The following is a 19,104-nucleotide window of genomic DNA, read 5'->3' as shown; positions in this document are numbered from 1 at the left end:
GTTTAGAAACACTTCTCCTACAAGTTTCTGGTTAAAGACAAAGCCAGACAGGACTTCCCTGGTGGCGCAGTGGTTAAGAATCCGCCTGCCAATGCAGGGGACACGGGTTCGAGCCCTGGTCCGGGAAGATCCCACATGCCACAGAGCAACTAAGCCCGTGGCCACAGCTACTGAGCCTGCACTCTAGAGCCCGCGAGCCACAACTACTGCGCCCGCGCGCCTAGAGCCCGTGCTCTGCAACAGAGAAGCCACCGCAATGAGAAGCCCGCGCACTGCAAAGAAGACCCAACGCAGCAAAATAAATTAATTAATTAATTAATTAAAATAAAAAGACAAAGCCAGACATAACACTGGAAATCAGCTATACCCCAATTAAATTAAAAAAAAAACAAAGCCAGTATTAGAGATCAGCAGCAAAACACCCCTTCCTCCAGCTTTGGCAATATGGAAGGAGCATTTCTTTGTAAGCAACTGACACGGAAAGCATCCTACTCCCATTCTTTGATCTCTCAAAATCTTCTGTAGCTAATTGCACAAGAACCACCCTGAATACCCATCAAAAGCTCCTAAATTACCTCTTGTTTATCTACATGGTGAAAGGCCATACGGCTGTTAAAAAGAGGCACAGCCTTAGGTACTGACTTGGACAACCTCCAAGATATATTAAGAGGAAACGGCAACGTACAGAACAATGGCCGTACAGGCTACTACTTGTGTTTAAAAAACAAAGAAAAGAAAATTGAAACCCAGCCATCGCTAAAGAGAAAGAAGTATAAGTATTTCCTAAACATGCCTACAACACCCCTGGAAGGCTCCAGGAGAAACAGGTAACAGTGGTCACCTCTGGGGCCATGGGGAGGAAGGGAGGCGTCCTCCCGTTCTCCAGCCTGCACCTTTACGTGTACGTGCTCTTACCTCCCGCCTCTGTAAGCCCCGAAGCTCAGGAGACTGGCTCCGGCCCACCGCTCGGGCCTCCACACGCTTAACGACGCGCCTGGTGTTTCCCGCGCACGAGGCCACGGAATCTTCACCAGCCAGCGGGGAGGGGCCCGCCACCCTGGCCGTGGCGGGGACGGTGACTAGGTTCGCCCAAGGTCAGTCGGCAGGTGGGTGATGAGGCCGCACTCCCCGCGCTCCCCACGCCCCACGCCGCCAGCCTAAAGTTGGGGAGAGGGGGGCGGTCCACTGACAGCAGGTGGCCCCAGCGGGTGGGCGGACAGGCCTCGTCTCCCGCCTCCAGGCGCTCGATTTCTTCCGTGGAAAAGTGAGAACGAGATGTCGCAAGGCTGCTCCCCGCGCCTCACAGACACCGGGAACAGAAGAGAAAGAGAGGCAATCTCTCTGGGAAGTGACAGACCACAGGCGGGGCGAATACCTACCTCAGTTTGCTCGCGCCCGCCAAACTCTGACGCCGCAACGCCCAGGAACTCGACCCCGCGCTCCCGGAAGTGACGGGAGGGTCTAGTCCCCGCCCCCCGACTTCCGGCTACGGGCCTGGTTTCGCGCGTGCGCCTCAGGAACCAGCTCCCGGGATCCGGAATGCGCGTCTCCACGAGGGTGAACGCGAAATGGAGGCCTCGGCTCTTTACCCCACCGTCAACCTCAGCCGCAACTTAAGCTTCGACTCCAGCGACCCCTGTCGGCCTGGAGCAGCTGGACGAAAGAGCAGGTGAGTGGTCTCTGGGGAGGGGCATTCGGAAGCGGGATGGCCGTGGCCTTGGGGGAGGCGCGGGGGTGCGGAAGGAAAGCGGGCTCCGCGCCGGTGTGGGCGGCCTCCGGAGCTTTGGGAGGGTCGCGCGTTCGCGGTGCCCTCGGCTCGCCCGCTGCTTTTGTACTCGCGGGTAGGCGCCCGCCTCCTCCAGCCCTGCGGCCTGGGGCTTCTTGAGTTGGATTTTTTTTTTTTTGGCCGCTCCGCGTGGCTTGCGGGATTCTAGTTCCCCGACCGGGGATCGAACCTGTGCCCCCTGCGGTGGAAGCGCGGAGGTCCTAACCACTGGACACCAGGAAGTCCCTTATCTTGAGTTGGATTGCAGGTATAACTTGGGATCCTGGGGTGAGGGCCACCTGGCTGTGCTTCCCTGCCTTTGACTTTGGCCAAGTCGCTTGATTTTTACCAGCCTCAGTAACTTCGTATTTAAAATGGGCTCTGAGAGGAGGGTGATGCACCTAAAGCGCGGTAACCAGGGAGCCTGGCACATAATAAGCGCTCAGGAAATGCTAGATGCAGGTGTATTGCGCTTTTATTGGCATTACTGCCTTCATCATCCAGGGCAGGGGAAGCACGTTCCCCTGTCTCAGTGTTTTATATAGAAGAGGCTCGTTTCTGTAGACGATGCTATTAGCGGATACTTAGGTGGCTACATCCTCTGATTACAAATTGCAGGATCCTAATGGATACGATTGTGGAGGTTACCTGCTAAAAATAGAAATTGATCAGGGACAAATTCTGGGGCGGGGGCAAGTTTTAAATTCGATTGAGATGTAATTTATTTGTGTATCTCCACCTTGCAGATTAAAAAGGCAGTAGAAGCTCTGTTGGCACATTCCAGATCCAGGAAAAAACGCAAATGGATTGCTTTTGAATGAGAATGAAAATTTCTTTTTAATGGTGGTATTATGGAAAATTCCAAGTAAAGAACTGAGGGTCAGATTGTAAGTTCTGATTTTCTACCCTTTGCTTTTTTTATCTGCTTGGCCCATTCCGTGGAACTTTAACAATCGGCAGCTTAGTTTCTGGTGGAAACTTTGCAAACTCAGGATACGTTGAGTTGAAATAATTGTGCCCCCCAAAAACCATAGGTCTTCAGACATTCTTAAATTTTTCTAGGATTCAGATGTGCTTAAGTTTTCTAGACATGTCACCAGTTTTCTGGATGTTTGGTGGACGGTTGACCTAAGCTGTTCTATTGAATCTGAAAACCTGGTTTTTGAGGAGGACAGAGGTTAGACTAAATGAAACAGCTTCCATACTTTCATAGAATCTGTTATCTTTCCATGTCAAGATAGTTGCAAGCTAAAATTCCTGAGGTCCTGAACTCACTCCTTTATACAGAGGACAATTAAAAATTTGGCAGTGATTTCCTAAGAGAGAAAAACCCATGGTGATTGCACATTCTTATTGCTAGGACTCGTAGGTGAGAGATGCCCTCTCTGCAGAGTTGTCAGATTCAGCAAATAAAAATACAAGCAATTTTTTTAGATAAGTAGGTCCCATGTAATGTTGGGGACATAATTATACTTAAAAATGGTTCAAATTTAACTGGATTTCCTATATTCTGTCTGGTAACCCTGCCTCTCTGTGGAGTCTCTCATTCCCTGGGTGTTAAAAAGCCAGCTGTGCTATAGAAAGCAGTGTGTGGGATAGTTTCTTTTTCTTTTGCCCATAAAGGTGGGGGATAGAGGTTAAGAATGATTACAAATTGGAAAGACCCTTTTGACCCTCAGACTCTCTCTTAACTCATCCTCACAAACTGCCCCAGCCAGATTGCCTTAGTTATTGCTTTATGTATCTGGGTGCATTCTTTATTCCATACCTCTGCCCAGGCGGGTTTTTGCTTCTGGAAAGCCCTTACTTTCTCCGGGTATTTTTCCAACTGCTCACCTCTTGGTGATTTCTGCCACTTGCCATCTCGTTTGCCAAGTCCTGCTACTGTGGATTGCTCTCTTCTTAAACTAAGGAAGTGTTTCCTCAGCACATGTAGGCCTAGGAAGTGAGCTAAACCTTTTTGAGACTCAACATAATTCATGTTTGCTGCTCCCTGTAGGTTTGCTCCGTTTTCTGTTTCAGGTGTTGAGAGTTATGTTTATGGAGCCCAGGGGTTTCTGCAAGGTAGAGTTCTGAATCAGAACTGTCCTGATGAAACTAGATTATTCTAGCACACGGTAGTACGTGTACCTATATAGCAACACGTAAAATAATAATAATTACATGTGCAGTATTTTGAGTATCTTTGATTATATTTTAAGTCTTAATTGTATCCCAAATATTAGTTGATGTTTTGGCCTGCAGATATTTGTGGTGATTTAGTATTTGAATGTTAAATCTCTCCTCTGTACCACTGAAAACTAGATATATTTTTAAATGTTCTCAGTAGTGTATTTGCTTAAAAAGCGTGAATGAAGTTTATTGAAATGACAGTGAATTTATTGTGTATTCTGTGGGATATAAACATACATGTTATCAGTTATAATGCTTTATTCCTTGGTTCCTTCTCATGCATTTTGCAGGTCCTTGCCTCATGGTATTCGATCAGATTTAGCAGATATCTGTTTATTTACCAAAGATGAACCTAATTTAACTCCCGAACAGACAGAACGTTTTTATAAGAAGCTTTTGAACAAGCATGGAGTTAAAACCATTTCTCAGGTAATGAATAGCTGTAACTGACCAATGCTAAGCTGTCTATCATGGTAGCAGCTAGCCACACGTGGCATTAAGCACTTGATACGTGGCTAGTCAGAATTAAGATGTAACACAAACACTGGATCTTAAGGATTTAATATGGAAAAAGAATATAAAATAATTTCTATAAATTACAGTTAAATATGGTATTTTAGATCTATCGTGTTCAATAAAATCTGTTATGGGAAAAAAAAACATTTCTCGGGTAGGGAGCAGGTTAATATTTTCAAGACAACTAAAAGATTGGATTCAATTGAAGAAGTGACAAGTAATACATTCCTTTTTAACTTAATTTTCTCTTTTTAATTTAATTCTCATTGGCTTTAGGGAGGGCGTATTCCCTCTTCCCTGTGACGGATGGGCTGTTGAGGTGTGTTGACCTGAAAGCTCAACACATGCATCAGTAATGATTATATGTTGAAGATTTTACAGAACGCTGCTCCGTTGTGTCACTTCTCTCTCCTTCCAGAGCATCCTGGGTTTGCCTCTGACTTGGCACCCCTCCCCCTTTTTGTAGTCATTGGTGCGGTTTCTTTAGGTGAGGGTCCCGACTCATTTGCCCTGTGCCTGTGCTGTTTTAGATACTCACATGTTCACTAAACTGTGACTCCAGGGCATTTTAAATCCAAATAAAATTGCCCCAGTATTTCTTCTTCTTGTTGTTCAGATTCTTAATTTTTTGTTTTTATACCTTTTTTTCTCTCTCTCTTTTTTATCAAAGTATAGTTGGTGTACAGTATTGTTAGTTTCAGGTGTACAGCATAGTGATTCAGGGTTTTTTGTTTGTTTATTTTGCAGATTATATTCTCTTATAGGTTATTACAAGATATTGGATATAGTTTCCTGTGCTGTACAGTAAATCCATGTTGCTTATCTATTTTATGTACAGTAGTTTGTATCTGTTGATCCCAGACTCCTAATTTGTCCCTCCCCTCCCTTTGGTAACCATAAGTTTGTTTTCTATGTCTGTGAGTCTGTTTCTGTTTGTATATACGATTCATGTTTTTACAATTTTCTAGATTATCCCCCTCCGAACTTTAAAAAAGGAATATAAAGCCTATGAAGCTAAGCTCCGCCTCTTGGGTAGTTTCGACTTCTTCATTACGGATGCCAGAATCAGGCGGCTCTTACCCTCACACCTCGGGAGACATTTCTACAACAGAAAGAAGTAAGTTTCTCAGCAACGACCGGACTTTAGTAGCGTGAAATTTATGGGTGTGTATGTGCTGCTGTAAATGCCTTTGTATTGTTTCAGAGTTCCAGTACCTGTAAACCTTCAGGCCAAGGATTTGTCCAGAGAGATCAGTGACTGTGTAGGGGGAACTGTCTTAAACATCTCTAAAAGTGGTTCTTGCAGGTAGGTAAAAGGCGTTAAGGTGTGCCTCTGTTTCATTTTATATTTAGTAATGATTTTATAAACTTTTTAAAATAAGATAGTGTTAATGAAACCAGACTCTTCTGTTAAAACTAAAATTCATTCTTTAGAAGTATTCAATTCTCTAGAACAGTGCTGCCCTCCAGAACTTTCCACAGTGGTGGAGATGGTCTATAGCTGTGTAGTCTCATGCGGAAGAATGAGCCACAGATGGCTGCTGAGCACTTGAAACGTGGCTTCCGCAGCTGAGGATCTGAATTTCTAACTTTACCTGATTTTAACTGACTTAAATTTTAAAAGGCACGTCTGCTGGTTTTTACTGTACTGGATGGGCATCCTTTTTTTTTTTTTTTGTAATTTTTTGGATGTGCCATGCAGCATGTGGGATCTTAGTTCCCCAACCAGGGATTGAACCCGCACCCCCTGCCTTGTGAGCGTGGAGTCTCAACCACTGGACCACCAGGGAAGTGCCTGTACAGGGCACCTTTAGATGTTCAGGAAAACAGGAGAATAAGCCTGGTTCAGGGTGTACCTGCAGGTCAGTGACAGCGGGCACACAGAGTGGGCAGAGCCCCGTCTTTGGCTGGAGGGAGGTGGGAGCATCAGCCCGTCTCATCCTCATTCTGCACTCATCCTGCCAACAGCCAGCCTGCCTTTCAGCTCCCATGGTAGGGAGAGCGGGGGCTGCCAGGACCAGCGGCCCCAGTGGCTGAGCAGTGGGCACTTCTGGGCTTCCCCGTTGGCTTGCGGCAGCCCCCTGCTCCAGCTGAGGGGATGGTTTTGCTCTTGGCCAGAAGACGCTATTACACGAGCAACTGTTCGTTTTAGAGGTGGCCGCTGCGTCAGGGCAGTGGAGCTATAAAGGTAGCAAGCAGTCCTCCTGGGGGTGGTTCTTTTCAGAACAGCCACTGCTGGGGGTAATTGCCCTCAGGAAAGCCTGAGGGCTGACTCAGTGACCTGTGTTTTCCAGAATGAAGGTAGAACTCCCTTTGGCCCTCCCCACTGACCCTCCCAGCCTTACACGGTTAGGTGCCAGCTCCTCGATCACCTCTTGATGGTAGGGCATATTTCAGGAGGAGGGCATTTCTAGAACATGAAGGATGATCATGTTCCTTTAAAATAAATTTAGAACCTAAAGATTTCAATGATTTTACATTAAAAAAAATTTTTTTTAGGATTGTGTATTTGTATTTCTCACATACCTGCTTATGCTTTATTTTGAAAACCAAGTTATTTTTTCAGCTCTCTGTGTATAACGCTTTATTAAATTTCAGTACCATCCGCATCGGTCACACTGGGATGCAAGTTCAGCACATCGTCGAAAACGTTGTTGCCGTCACAAAAAGGCTTTCACAGAAACTGCCGGAGGTACGGTCTCGCAGATGCTTCCATTGGCCGTTCGTTTAAAGGAACAAAACACCTACGGATGATGTTACTCTTCTCTCTGTTTCAGAAGTGGGAGAGCGTGAAGCTCTTGTACGTGAAGACTGAGAGATCGGTTTCCCTGCCTGTCTTTTCTTCTTTTGTCAGCAGTCGTGGTGAAGCCAGGGGACTACGCACACAAAGTCAGAAGAAAAAGGTGAGTAGAAGTTCACATCCCAGGCAGGCTTAATCAAGGCTGTAAGCGCAGCCCAGGAAGAGAGAACAAAGGCTCAGAAGGGGCCTGTGCAGTGGCAAGAGGAGCTGAGAGGAAGAGGAAAACCGAAATCGAGTCTGTGCAGTATTGATACACGGTTATTTATGGGCGAAATTCAAGATCGTATGAGGCTGACATACCTCTTGGTTTTGGTTTGTAGGTTTTCAGTGCTGCTGGTAATATTGCAGAAAGCCGCATGAGAGAAAATGGAACTTTTTGCTATTGGCTGGACCAATCTCCTAGTTTATTTGGTCTTTCTCCAGCCATGTTCATCCATGTGTCCAATGAGTTTTTAGACTCAGTCTTTTAATTTTTTGTCTTCTAGAAGTTCTGTGTTTTGTTCTTTTTCAAATTATCGTTACCTTTTTTTGGTTTCCTGTTATCTATAAATAGTCTTCCAGTTTGTCTTAATTCTTGGAACACATTAAGCATAGTTGCTTTATTGTCTGATAATTCAAACCGTTAGGCGTCTTGGTGATGCAGCGGGTTGTCTCTACCTGCTGGTGCCTATGTACTTAGTTATTGTGGACTGTATCATGGATAGTCCATTTGGAAAATTATTTGTAGAACTAACTTGAGGGGTGGGATGAAGATCTTTCCCGAGAGGATTTAGACTTACGGCAGCCAGGCACCTTGGGGCACTCTCAGCCCAGAACCACCTAGAAGCACATTCAAGGCTTGAGGTTCCCTGAATGATTCAAATCCACCCACGGTGACAGATCTTCACGGCTCTGCCCCCCGTTCATCTCTACCCTGAGGATCCAACTCATTGGTGTCCCAGCTTATTGTAACAAGGTTTTTACTTAGAATCCCTGCCTGGTATGGACATTAGGATTTGATTTCTCCACTTCACACCCCTGCCCTCCTGTGCCCAGTCGTAACGGCTGTTAAAAGTTAGGGATCAGCAAATACTCTCGGGGCAAACGTTTCTTACAGCGTAATCAGCTCATCGGTGCTTTTATGAAAAAAGTTGTTAATATTTTACCCTACTTTTTACTTGTTTTCATAATCCAAAATAACATAAACTGCTGTTACTGGAAACAAGAAGTCTGAATTTTTTGCTGTTTGTCAGATTCAGTTGAAGGCTTTGTGACAATGTTGGAATTGCTGGTTAAAATGGAATTTTGTCATAATTATGATGTTATCTAACGTACTCTGTGATAAGGATAATGGACCTCTAGCTATGTAAACTTGCTACTGTGTTAACTCTCAACCACAAACTCAGGCAGGAAAAAAATATCAGAGTATTTCGTTTTTGTAGCAGCTTCATGGAGATGTACAGTCACCCATCTCATACATGGGAGGATTAGTTCCAGGATCCCCCCCAAGGATGCCAAAATTTGTGGGTGCTAAAGTCCCTTATATAAGCCAGCATAGTATTTGCACATAAACTACACACATCCTCTGGCGTCCTTTAAATCATCTTTTTTTTTTCCTTAATATTTATTTATCTATCCATCTGTTTAGCTAGCTAGCTAGCTATGTAGCTGCTCCGGGTCTTAATTGCGGCACGCGGGATCTCTGTTGCCTCGTGCGGGATCTTTAGTTGCGGCATCCCGGATCTAGTTCCCCAACCAGGGATCGAACCCGGGCCCCCAGCACTCCCAGGAGCACAGAGTCTTAACCACTGGACCTCCTTTAAATCATCTTTAGATTACTTACACCTAATACAATGTGAGTGCTATGTAAATAGTTGTCAGAGTGCAGCAAATTTAAGTTTCGCTTTTTGGAACTTTTTGGAATTTTTTTTTCCCTTGAATATTTTTGATTCACATTTGGTTGAATCTGCAGATGTGGAACCTGCATATATGGAAGTTCAACACATCACATACTATACAATTCTGGATTATTCGTAACTCACTTGTAAATGAGGTTGACTTCCACACAGCTGGTGACTACACACTTCAGCTACCCAGGTTTGAATATAATTTACCACATAAAATGCATCTTTGGCTGGGACTCTGCAACAAAACAGTTGGGGTTCAAGTGCTAGCAATGGGACTCATCTGCTTGGATCTTGTACAGGTCAAGGCCCTTTCAGGGAGCTTATGGATGACCTGACTGCACGTGCTAAGTCTGTGCCATTTATTCACCAACAAAAGAGTCCGCCATTAAAATTATGCTTGTTTTTTTTTATCGTAGGTAGCAAAGAAAAGCCAAAAGAAGAAAGAACGTCTTAAAAGACAGCAGGAGAAGAAAGGAGACAAGAAGCTTATGAAACAGGCTGGAAAGGCTGCACCAGCCCCGACTACAGATGCACCGGCCCCCAAAACTGGTGGTGCTCCAGCCCAGGACCGTGGACCCCAGAAGGAGACCGGTGGGGTGAGCGCCCCCCCTAAAGCTCAAGACGAGTCTGAAGATGAAATCCCACTGCTGGTACCAGTGAAGGAAACGCCAGCTGCAAGAAGCGTAAAGGTATTTTCATTAATATTTAATATCCATCATGGACGGATTCCGGGGCTCCGTGTGCCAGGCAGGCACTTGGTGAGGGACGGGAAGTGCTGTGCGGCTGGGAGGCATTGTTTATAGAAATCTGTTCTACCAGAGACTGTGAAGTCATGGATGAAAACTATTAGGGTAAATCCCAAGAACCCCTGACTGACTCTGTCCCCCTCGTAAATAGTGAAGCGATGTGCAGTCAGCACAGCCTTTCGTGTACCTTGGAATCAAGGGAGACTCGGCCATATTAATAATTCTAAAAAACGTTGCCTGTGGTTTTGAAAAGCAGGTTCAGTTTCTGAAGGTGAGTCCTCAGTCACCACATAATTAGTTTCAGAAAATTTACCAAGGGAAACTTGGGTGCTGGATTCTGCCTCTGAAACCTTTCAAACACCCCACCGTGCATGGTTCTTACAGAAATCTGACTTGTTGGGTTTCAGAGGAGGTGATTTAAAGGAACTGAGTTTTTTTATTTTGGGGTGCTTTGATAATGTTTTTTTGTTTTCGTATTGTTTGTTTGGCCGCACCACGAGGCTTGCGGGATCTTAGTTCCCCAACCAGGGATCGACCGCAGACCCATGGCAGTGAAAGCGCTGACTCCTAACCACTGGACTGCCAGGGAATTCCCATTTTGATAATGTTTTTGCTCATACTCATAGTATCCATCCAACTATTGGGGGGAGACCTCTTGAAAATAAGGGGAGAAATGGGTCCCTAAGAGACTAGAGGGCTGCCCTCACCATGTGTGCATGAGACTCATGACCCCTCGGCACAGCCCGTTAGGGTCAACCCAGGGCTGTTACTGCACTTTACCTATTATGTATTCTTTCCTCACAGTAATCCTTAACGTCTTCAACAGAGTTATAATTTTCCTCTGCTAGTGAAATATTCCTTTTACAGTGTCCCCAAACTGCTAGTGAGGTTTTTTTTTTAATATACTTGAAATTAATGTTGATCAGTATATTAACTATAGGCAGTATAATTGTTTCTAGAAAAAGTAAGCTGTATTTGTTATAATGGGACTGACAGATAATGCGTTGGAAATTAAAGAGTGGAAAGCATAGCTTCCTGGGTGGGTGATACCCATCAAGAGTGTAGAAGTGTTGGGTGTTCCCTGGCGGTCCAGTGGTTAGGACTCAACGCTTTCACTGCCAGGGGCCCGGGTTCGATCCCTGGTCAGGGAACTAAGATCCCACAAGCCACAAGGCGAGGCCTAAAAAAGAGTGTAGAAGTGTTCATGCCCTTTGAACCCATCTAGGAAATTTGATCAGGGGAAAGGTACGAAAGTTTCAGCATTGTTCGCTGTAGAAGCAAAAATGAGAAAATGCTATGTACCCTTGCAGTAGTTTTTATAAAGTTATTCAAGATAACGTTTAGTACGAGTTTATAGTGCTTAGGAAATACTAATGAAATAGTTGGGGAAAGAGCATAATACTCAGCTTTTAAATACATACATGCTCATGGGGAAAAGGTAGTGAATAATATTAATATTGTGTGGTAGAGTTATTAGGGAGTTTAGTTTTTTGTATTTTCAATGTTTTTCAAAATTTCCGTCTGTTTTATGATAACTCAAAAGCAAAGTTTTGTTGGTTGATTTGCCTGTATAACCTCTCTCTGCGTGGGACCCAGTCCGTTGCTGGGATGTTGTCCTCGGCTCGTCAGCCACATCATCTGGGCTGCTTGGGAAATCCGGGATTTCCGGTGTGGAACACGGTCCCCCCTTTTGCTAACAGGCACCCCAGTTGTTTTCACACACACTGTTTCGGAACCCCCTGCCCTAACCCACATGCGAGGAATTTACAACTGGAGGTGAAGAAGAGTCAGGGTTAGGTCACAGGTCTGCTCACTGTGCTCCCACTGCTTCTAGGAGTCCTTCGCCCCAGCCGTAAGGAAGGATGGTTAGGCCAGGGAGGTGCCAGGGTCCTGTTTACAGTCATTAATAGTGGAGTACAGCTGCCTTTCAAAATGTTTTTGAGGCAGGAGGAAAAAGCCATTCCTCATTCATCGTGCTGCAGTTTCCCTCTTAGGGGTTCCCTAAATTTTAAGAACAGTAACTCTTAGAGTTAACATCATCAGTTGTCTGTCCCGCACCCCACCCACTTTTTTCTTTTTCTTAGACACAAAAAGATGCTGCAGGAAAGAAGTCTCCAAAGAAGAGTCCTGGTCCCAACACACCTCATGGGAAGAAGAGAAAGGCCTCCCCAGCTTTGGAGACCCCAGCAGCTGCGGAGCCCAAGACCCCAGGTAAAGGCCCAGGGAAGAAGGCAAGAATCAAAGAAGAGTTGGAGAAAGAAAGAACCTCTTCGCTGGGGAAAAAAGACCCAAGACAGACTCCTAAAAAGCCAGAGGCCAAGTTCTTCACTACTGCTAGTAAATCTGCGAAAAAAACTCCCCGTACCCCCAAACAGTGGCCCAAAAAACCCAAAGTACCCCAGTCAACCTAAAATCAGAAACTCAACCAGCAGGAAACTCATCAGAGCTATCTAAAGAGCTTGTAAAAAATACCTGGGTCCTGACCCCTGTTGCAACCGCTGAGTGAGGCCTAGACTTAAATAGTTTTTAAAACCTCCACAAGTAATTCTGATACATGTTCATGGGTGTAAGAACCAGTAGTTTGAAGTAAATCCATTCATTTCATTGCTCTTCTTTGTATTTGCTAATGCAGTAGAGGGAAAATACAGTGCTTCTCTGTGGTTGTGTTTTTTATTATTAAAGTTAACATTTGTTTCTCAGTATAAAATTGGCATCCCATGTCTTGTTGGTTTTACTTGAATGCCTATGATGTGACCCTTTTCCTCATCTGCTTTAAGCCATTTGTTCACATGACAGCTCCATCACAGTAATCTGTGCAAACACATCCAAAGCTTGTTTGCGGGCCACTGACGGGCTCACTGCATGCAAGTCAGCCGTGGCCCTCATGCTGAGATGGGTCTTAGAAAAGGCCTTGGAATCAAAATTAAAATAATCGATTCCAGGACCCAGATGGTGGTCAGCCAAGGTTGCAGATCACTGAGTTAGCATACATTTGTTGGGGGAAATTAACATGGAGTCATTCACAGAGGCACTGGATCGAATCCTGAACGCTGGAGGCAAGAAAATATTTGTCTTGGCATAAGCCTTTTCCATCTTCCTCCAGATTCCTCCTCACCCTAAACAGACTTACTTTTATGTGACAGCTCTAGGGTAGGAAGCTTGGGAGAGTAGACTCTTAAACTTTGGGTCATTGTCAAATATCCTGAGGCAGTAAGTGACTTTTCAGGTACTCGGCCTTTCGCTGCATTTGAATTGGGGTACGCATCTCTAATAGTAAGCGACATAGTCACTGTAGTGTAGGAAAGGCCAAAGTGAGGCATGCTTTCAAAGGTAATTACCATTCATGAACATAACGACTAAAGGAATCAAAGCTTCAGATGGTTCTCCAGCAAGTCAAGGAGTCGAGACAGCTTTTTAAATCATGAAAGCCTCTGAAATACAAAATAATTTGTTTTTCATTCCACTGTCCTTTTAGGCTTGTAAAACTGAGTATACTACATTTAATGTAGGGGTTTAGTGTAATTGATTTGTTTACCATAGAAACTATTCACTTATTCAAAGATGAAGATTTAAGTCTACTGCTTTGCTGAGGGCAAACTTACCTACCTAATCATATAGTCTGTGCTCTCCGTGACAGTTTTCTGGGGTTAGCTGTATGGTTTTTTAATCCCATCCTCTAGCCAGCTAAAGATTTTGCAACACCCAGTGGTTCTTTGGCCTGTAGCTTAGTTCCTGTTGAATACGATGCAGATGTTTACCTTCCTGTTCCACTGTACGTCTAGTTTCCTTCTATAGAAATTCTCATAGTTCTCTATGTTGAAAAGAGCAGATTTATTTAAGTTTCTTGAGCAGGATGATAGTTTTTTGACAGTTGAAGGCCACAGTTGAGTTAGAGATAATTCTGAATTGTAATGAAAATGTTCAAATCATGGTGCTAGATTTCCAAGGCTTAAGAAGTTTGGGGGGCACCTTACCTCATGGCTGCGAGGGCTGGGAGCCAATAATGGCCTATCCAGGGGCCAAGAGGAGTACTGGAAATCTGTGCAGTAAATTACATTGTTTTGTGGGATAAGAGGTTGAGTATGTGGCTTATGTTTCAGTGGAAGTCAACACTGGGATTTCTGGATTCATCCTTCATGCCATAGAAATTTAATAGACAAAACCAGATCTGGTGGAAGAAATTTGCCATGTTTTTGTTCTGAAGAAATATTGAATCTTAGTTAATTTGTTTTTTTTAGGAACTGTAATAAGCATGGAAAATTTAATATTTTAAATGCCTTGAATGTATTTAAGACTGTCCAAGTGTTTAATAAATGTTACATTTTATTTCATAGTCTTGAGAAATATTTGAATGCAAGTACAAAGAAATTGCTAAGTCATATTGTCTTGTCACCAGACCAGAAACACTTTATGTACTTCAGTTAATGGGTGTTTAGGGTTTAATTAGCAAAGAAGTCTTTTGCCATTTAATTAAATATTTGAAGGTTCTGCATTACCTACATTTTTATCTCTTAAGTTTGCTACGTTTTCCTTGCCTGCAATTAGTGTGTTAGTAGTCACAGCACCAAGATTCCCAATTAGGACTTTACGAACTGCGAGAAGCCCTCATCGGTCCTTGGATCTTAAAGGAATGAATGCATGTGATAAAAGACCACAAATAAAATTTTGGTTATAGTGATTTCTGTATAATGGTCCTGGAGAGAGAAAATGGCAAATTATTTAGGTGGATATATTTAATCCCAGATTCTACATCTTAGTTAACACTATCTTAAAAGGATTAATACCTTGTTTGTATAACTTGAGGCATTTTCTATACTTGAAGCTACAGGAAATAGGGCATATGTATGATTTTGACTCACCTAAAAAGATGTCTCTTAGCTATCTAAAAGATGTTAGCTTATGTGAATCAAACAATCAACTTTTCATTACAGATTTCCCTCAAAATCTATTCCTCCAGTGTACTCAACCTTACAATGACACAGTCTCAAAAACTGTTGAACTCAGCTGTTGAGCTACCAAGTTTTGATTTCATTCACTCAGCCATCCACTTACCCACATACCCTTTAACCATTAAGTTCCTACAAACTGCCAAGGTACTAGATTTGAAAAACTAATACACAAAACACAGCTTTGCCCTTCAAGAGATGCCCTAGTCTAGTTAGTGGCATCCTCAGAATTTTGATACAGGGGCACAGTTTGGCTGCAAGGAGGTGGGCCCAGGGGTTAGGGAACTTCTCTTGATGTCTGTCAAGTGTTTTAAATTTAGAATATGCTTTTAGAAGGAAGTGCTAGTGGAGATCGTAGGAAGGGACTAGAAAAAGAAGAACCAGACATATAGACCAATGGAATGGAATAGAGAATCCAGAAATAATCCCTTACATTTATGCTCAGCTGATTTTTGACAAGGGTGCCAAGACAATTCAGTGGCTTAAAAGAAAACACAGGAGTAAATCCTCATGACCTTAGGTAAGGCAGTAGTTTCTTAGCTATGCTACTGAAGACACAAGTGCTAAAAGAAAAATTGGACTTCATCCAAATTTAAAATTTCTGTGCCTTAAAAAACACCATCAAAAAAGTGAAAAGGTGGGGCTTCCCTGGTGGCGCAGTGGTTGAGAATCCACCTGCCAGTGCAGGGGACACGGGTTCGATCCCTGGTCTGGGAGGATCCCACATGCCACGGAGCAGCTAGGCCTGTGTGCCACAACTGCTGAGCCTGTGCTCTAGAGCCCGTGAACCACAACTACTGAGCCCACATGCCACAACTACTGAAGCCTGTGTGCCTAGAGCCCGTGCTCCACAATAGGAAGCCACCACAATGAGAGGCCCGCGCACGGCAACGAAGAGTGGCCCCTGCTCGCCGCAACTAGAGAACACCCACACGCAGCGGCGAAGACCCAACACAGCCAAAAATAAATAAATAAATAAAAATTTTTAAAAAAAGTGAAAAGGCAACCTACAGAATGAAAGGAAATATGTACTTGAGAAGAGATGTGTATTTAGAATATATAAACTTATAATTCAATAATAAAAAGACAATCCAATTTTTAAAATGAGGAAAGGATCAGAATGGACATTTGACCAAAGAAGGTATACAAATGGCCAACAAGCACGGAAAAGATGATCATCGTTAGTGATCAGGAAAATACTAATCAAAACCACAATGAGATACCACTTCACACCACTAGGATGGCTGTAATCCAAAAGACAATAACAAGATGTGGAGAAATTGCAACCCTTATTGCATTGTAAGTGGGAATATGAAATGGTGTGGCTGCTTTGGAAAACAGTCTGTCATTTCCTGAAAGGAATACATAGAGTTACCATATCCATTCCTTTGTATACACACAAGAGCATTAAGAACATAGGTCCACAAAAAGACTTGCACCTGAATGTTTATAGCTGCACTATTCTTAATAGACAGGAAGTGAAAACAACCCAATGTCCACCAGCTGATGAATGGATAAAGAAAATGTAACATATCCATTCAATGGAATATTATTCAGTCACAAAAAGGAATGACTTACTGATACATGCTGCAACATGGATGGACCTTGAAAACACTATGGTAAGTAAAAGAAAACAGACACAAAAACCATATATTGTAAGATTTCATTTATATAAAATGTCCAGTATAGGCAAAGCCATAGAGACAGCAAGTAGATTATTGGTTGCCAAGGTCAGGGGTGGGGAGGGGATGGTAAGTGACCACTAATGGATTACAGGGTTTCTCTCTGGGGTGATGAAAATGTCCTGGAATTAGAGGTGATGGTTGTAGAGTTCTGTGAAAATACTAAAAACCACTGAATTGTACACTTGCAAAGGGTAAATTTTATGTTACATGAATTATATCTCAATACAGCTTTGATAAGAAAAATTTATGTTCACAGAAGCAAGTTCAAACTTTCATTTACAAATAGAAAAACATATTTGGGGGTTTTATTCAATATTTAATATCACCTAATAGGGTATATTTTATTTTAATATAATTCTAGAATATAAAGAATATTTTGCATTTTCCCCACAAATCTCATATGGATGTCTCTAAATCCCTTCCAGTTTCTCTCTGTGTACCACACAGATATTGACATGTTCTAAGTATGCCCTAACGTGAGCAAACTATGTATCTACTGGGTTAGCAGAAAGGGAATAATTCTAGAGCCAGATGGAGTTGAGTCTCAATCCTAATTCTGTTGTTTCTGTACCACCACTCAACCTTAACCTCTCTGAGCCTCAGATTTCTAATTTATAAAATGGGAATTAATATACTTACTGTAGAGGGTACTCACAAGATTTAGAGTTATAAAAGTGGCATGTAGAGGGGAGGAGTCAAGATGGCGGTGTGGGAAGACGCGGAGTTAGCGTCTCCCCACAACTAGGGCACCTGCCAGCTGCTGCTGGGGGACTCTGACCCCCAAGGAGACGGAAGGAACCCCAGAGTGAACCGGTAGGATGTAGGGGGACCGAGCGGGGAGGAGAAGTGGAGGCCAGACAAGATCGGCACCCCTGAGGCCGGGGAGATCAAGAGAGGCAGGTGGGAGGGGCCCACTGGGAGGAAAGGGAGAGGAACGGAGGGTGATCGACCAGCCCACTCGAGCCCAGGAAGCCTGCTGGGCTCCCAGGTGAGGTCCCCTGCCCTCTGAGACCCGGGGTGGGGGGCTCGCCTGGGCCCCTTCTGTTCCTGGAGCCTAAGCCCCACCCCCCACACCCCCAGGGCCTTTTCCAGCCCTGTGGGTCCTGAGCATAGGCCCCGCCCACCACCCAAACCTCACCTTTGCTTAGGCCCTGCCCCCCACAGCCAAGGCCTTTTCCCCATTTTTTTTTTTTTTGTTTGTTTTGTTTTCTCTTTTCCCTCCTCTTTTTTTTACTATTGTGGAACTGATGTACCTTCTGGTTGTTGATTCATCTATATTTTATTTTTACATTCTTTCTAACATATCTGTTAGTTTCCTAGTCTAATTTTATTTTTTACTTTGTTATTGTTCTCTTTTTGGTTTTTTTTCCACCCCATGCAGATTGGGGGATCTTGATTCACGAGCCCGGGGTCAGGCGGAGGCTCCTGTGGTGGGAGCTCCGAACCATTGGACTAATAGACAAGCTCAGACCCCAGGGAATATTCACTGGAGTGAGGTCTCACAGAGTTCCTCATCTCAGCACTAAGACCCAGCTCCACCCAATAGCCTACAAACTCCAGTGTTAGAAGCCTCAGGTCAAATAACCAGTAAAACAGGAACACAATCCCACTCATTAAAAAAAAAAAAAAAAAAGAGAGACAGCAAAAAATATGTCACAGATGAAGGAGCAAGGTCAAAACCTACAAGACCAAATAAAGGAAGGGGAAATAGGAAATCCACCTGAAAAAGAATTCAGAGTGATGATAGTAAAGATGATCCAGAATCTCGGAAATAGAATGGAAGCATGGATTGAGAAAATACAAGAAATGTTTAACAAAGATCTAGAAGAACTAAAGAACAAACAAACAGAGGTGAACAACACAACAACTGAAATGAAAAATACACTGGAAGGAATCAATAACAGAATAACGGAAGAATGAATGAGTGAGGTGGAAGACAAAATGGTGGAAATAACTGCCAAGGAGCAGAATAAAGAAAAAGAATGAAAGAATTGAAGACAATCTCAGAGACCTCTGGGACAACACTAAACTTACCAACATTCAAATTATAGGGGTTCCAGAAGAAGAAGAGAAAAAGAAATGGTCTGAGAAAATATCTGAAGAGATTATAGTCGAAAACTTCCCTAACATGGGAAAGGAAATAGTCACCCAAGTCCAAGAAGCACAGAGACTCCCATACAGGATAAATTCTAGGAAAAACACACCAAGACACATATTAATCAAACTAACAAAAGTTAAATTCAAAGAAAAAATATTAAAGCAGCAAGGGAAAAACAAAAAATAACATACAAAGGAATCCCCATAAGGTTATCAGCTGATTTTCAGTGGAAACGCTGCAGACCAGAAGGGAGTGGCAGGATATACTTAAAGTGATGAAAGAGAAAAACCTACAACCAAGATTACTGTACCCATCAAGGATCTCATTCAGATTTGATGGAGAACTTAAAGCTTTTCAGACAAGCAAAAGCTAAGAGAATTCAGCACCAACAAACTAGCTTTACAACAAATGCTAAAGAACTTCTCTAAGCAGGAAACATAAGAGAAGAAAAGACCCACAAAAACAAACCCAAAACAATTAAGAAAATGGT

The 19,104-nt window shown here is 43.4% G+C and overlaps 1 protein-coding gene across 2 annotated transcripts; it reads left to right on the top strand.

Moving 5' to 3' along the window:
- The first annotated feature begins 1,496 nt into the window (after nucleotides 1–1,496).
- Nucleotides 1,497–14,218, top strand: RSL1D1 (ribosomal L1 domain containing 1). Of its 2 annotated transcripts, none has more exons than XM_036824818.1 (9): nucleotides 1,497–1,669; nucleotides 2,512–2,652; nucleotides 4,228–4,366; nucleotides 5,422–5,570; nucleotides 5,658–5,759; nucleotides 7,052–7,145; nucleotides 7,231–7,356; nucleotides 9,556–9,828; nucleotides 11,970–14,216. In XM_036824818.1, the coding sequence occupies exons 2-9, from the start codon at nucleotides 2,606–2,608 to the stop codon at nucleotides 12,294–12,296; spliced, it is 1,257 nt and encodes a 418-aa protein (XP_036680713.1). In that variant the 5' UTR covers nucleotides 1,497–1,669; nucleotides 2,512–2,605; the 3' UTR covers nucleotides 12,297–14,216. The 2 variants fall into 2 exon arrangements, with proteins under 2 accessions (XP_036680713.1, XP_036680714.1); XM_036824819.1 differs by lacking the exon at nucleotides 1,497–1,669 and adding an exon at nucleotides 1,940–2,033 and having other exon boundaries at nucleotides 11,970–14,218.
- Nucleotides 14,219–19,104: the final 4,886 nt, after the last annotated feature.

The sequence above is a fragment of the Balaenoptera musculus genome, chromosome 15, assembly GCF_009873245.2.
Source record: "Balaenoptera musculus isolate JJ_BM4_2016_0621 chromosome 15, mBalMus1.pri.v3, whole genome shotgun sequence".
Lineage (NCBI taxonomy): Eukaryota > Metazoa > Chordata > Mammalia > Artiodactyla > Balaenopteridae > Balaenoptera > Balaenoptera musculus.
The sequence above is the reverse complement of the archived record's forward strand: the minus strand, read 5'-3'. Positions and strand labels throughout refer to the sequence as shown.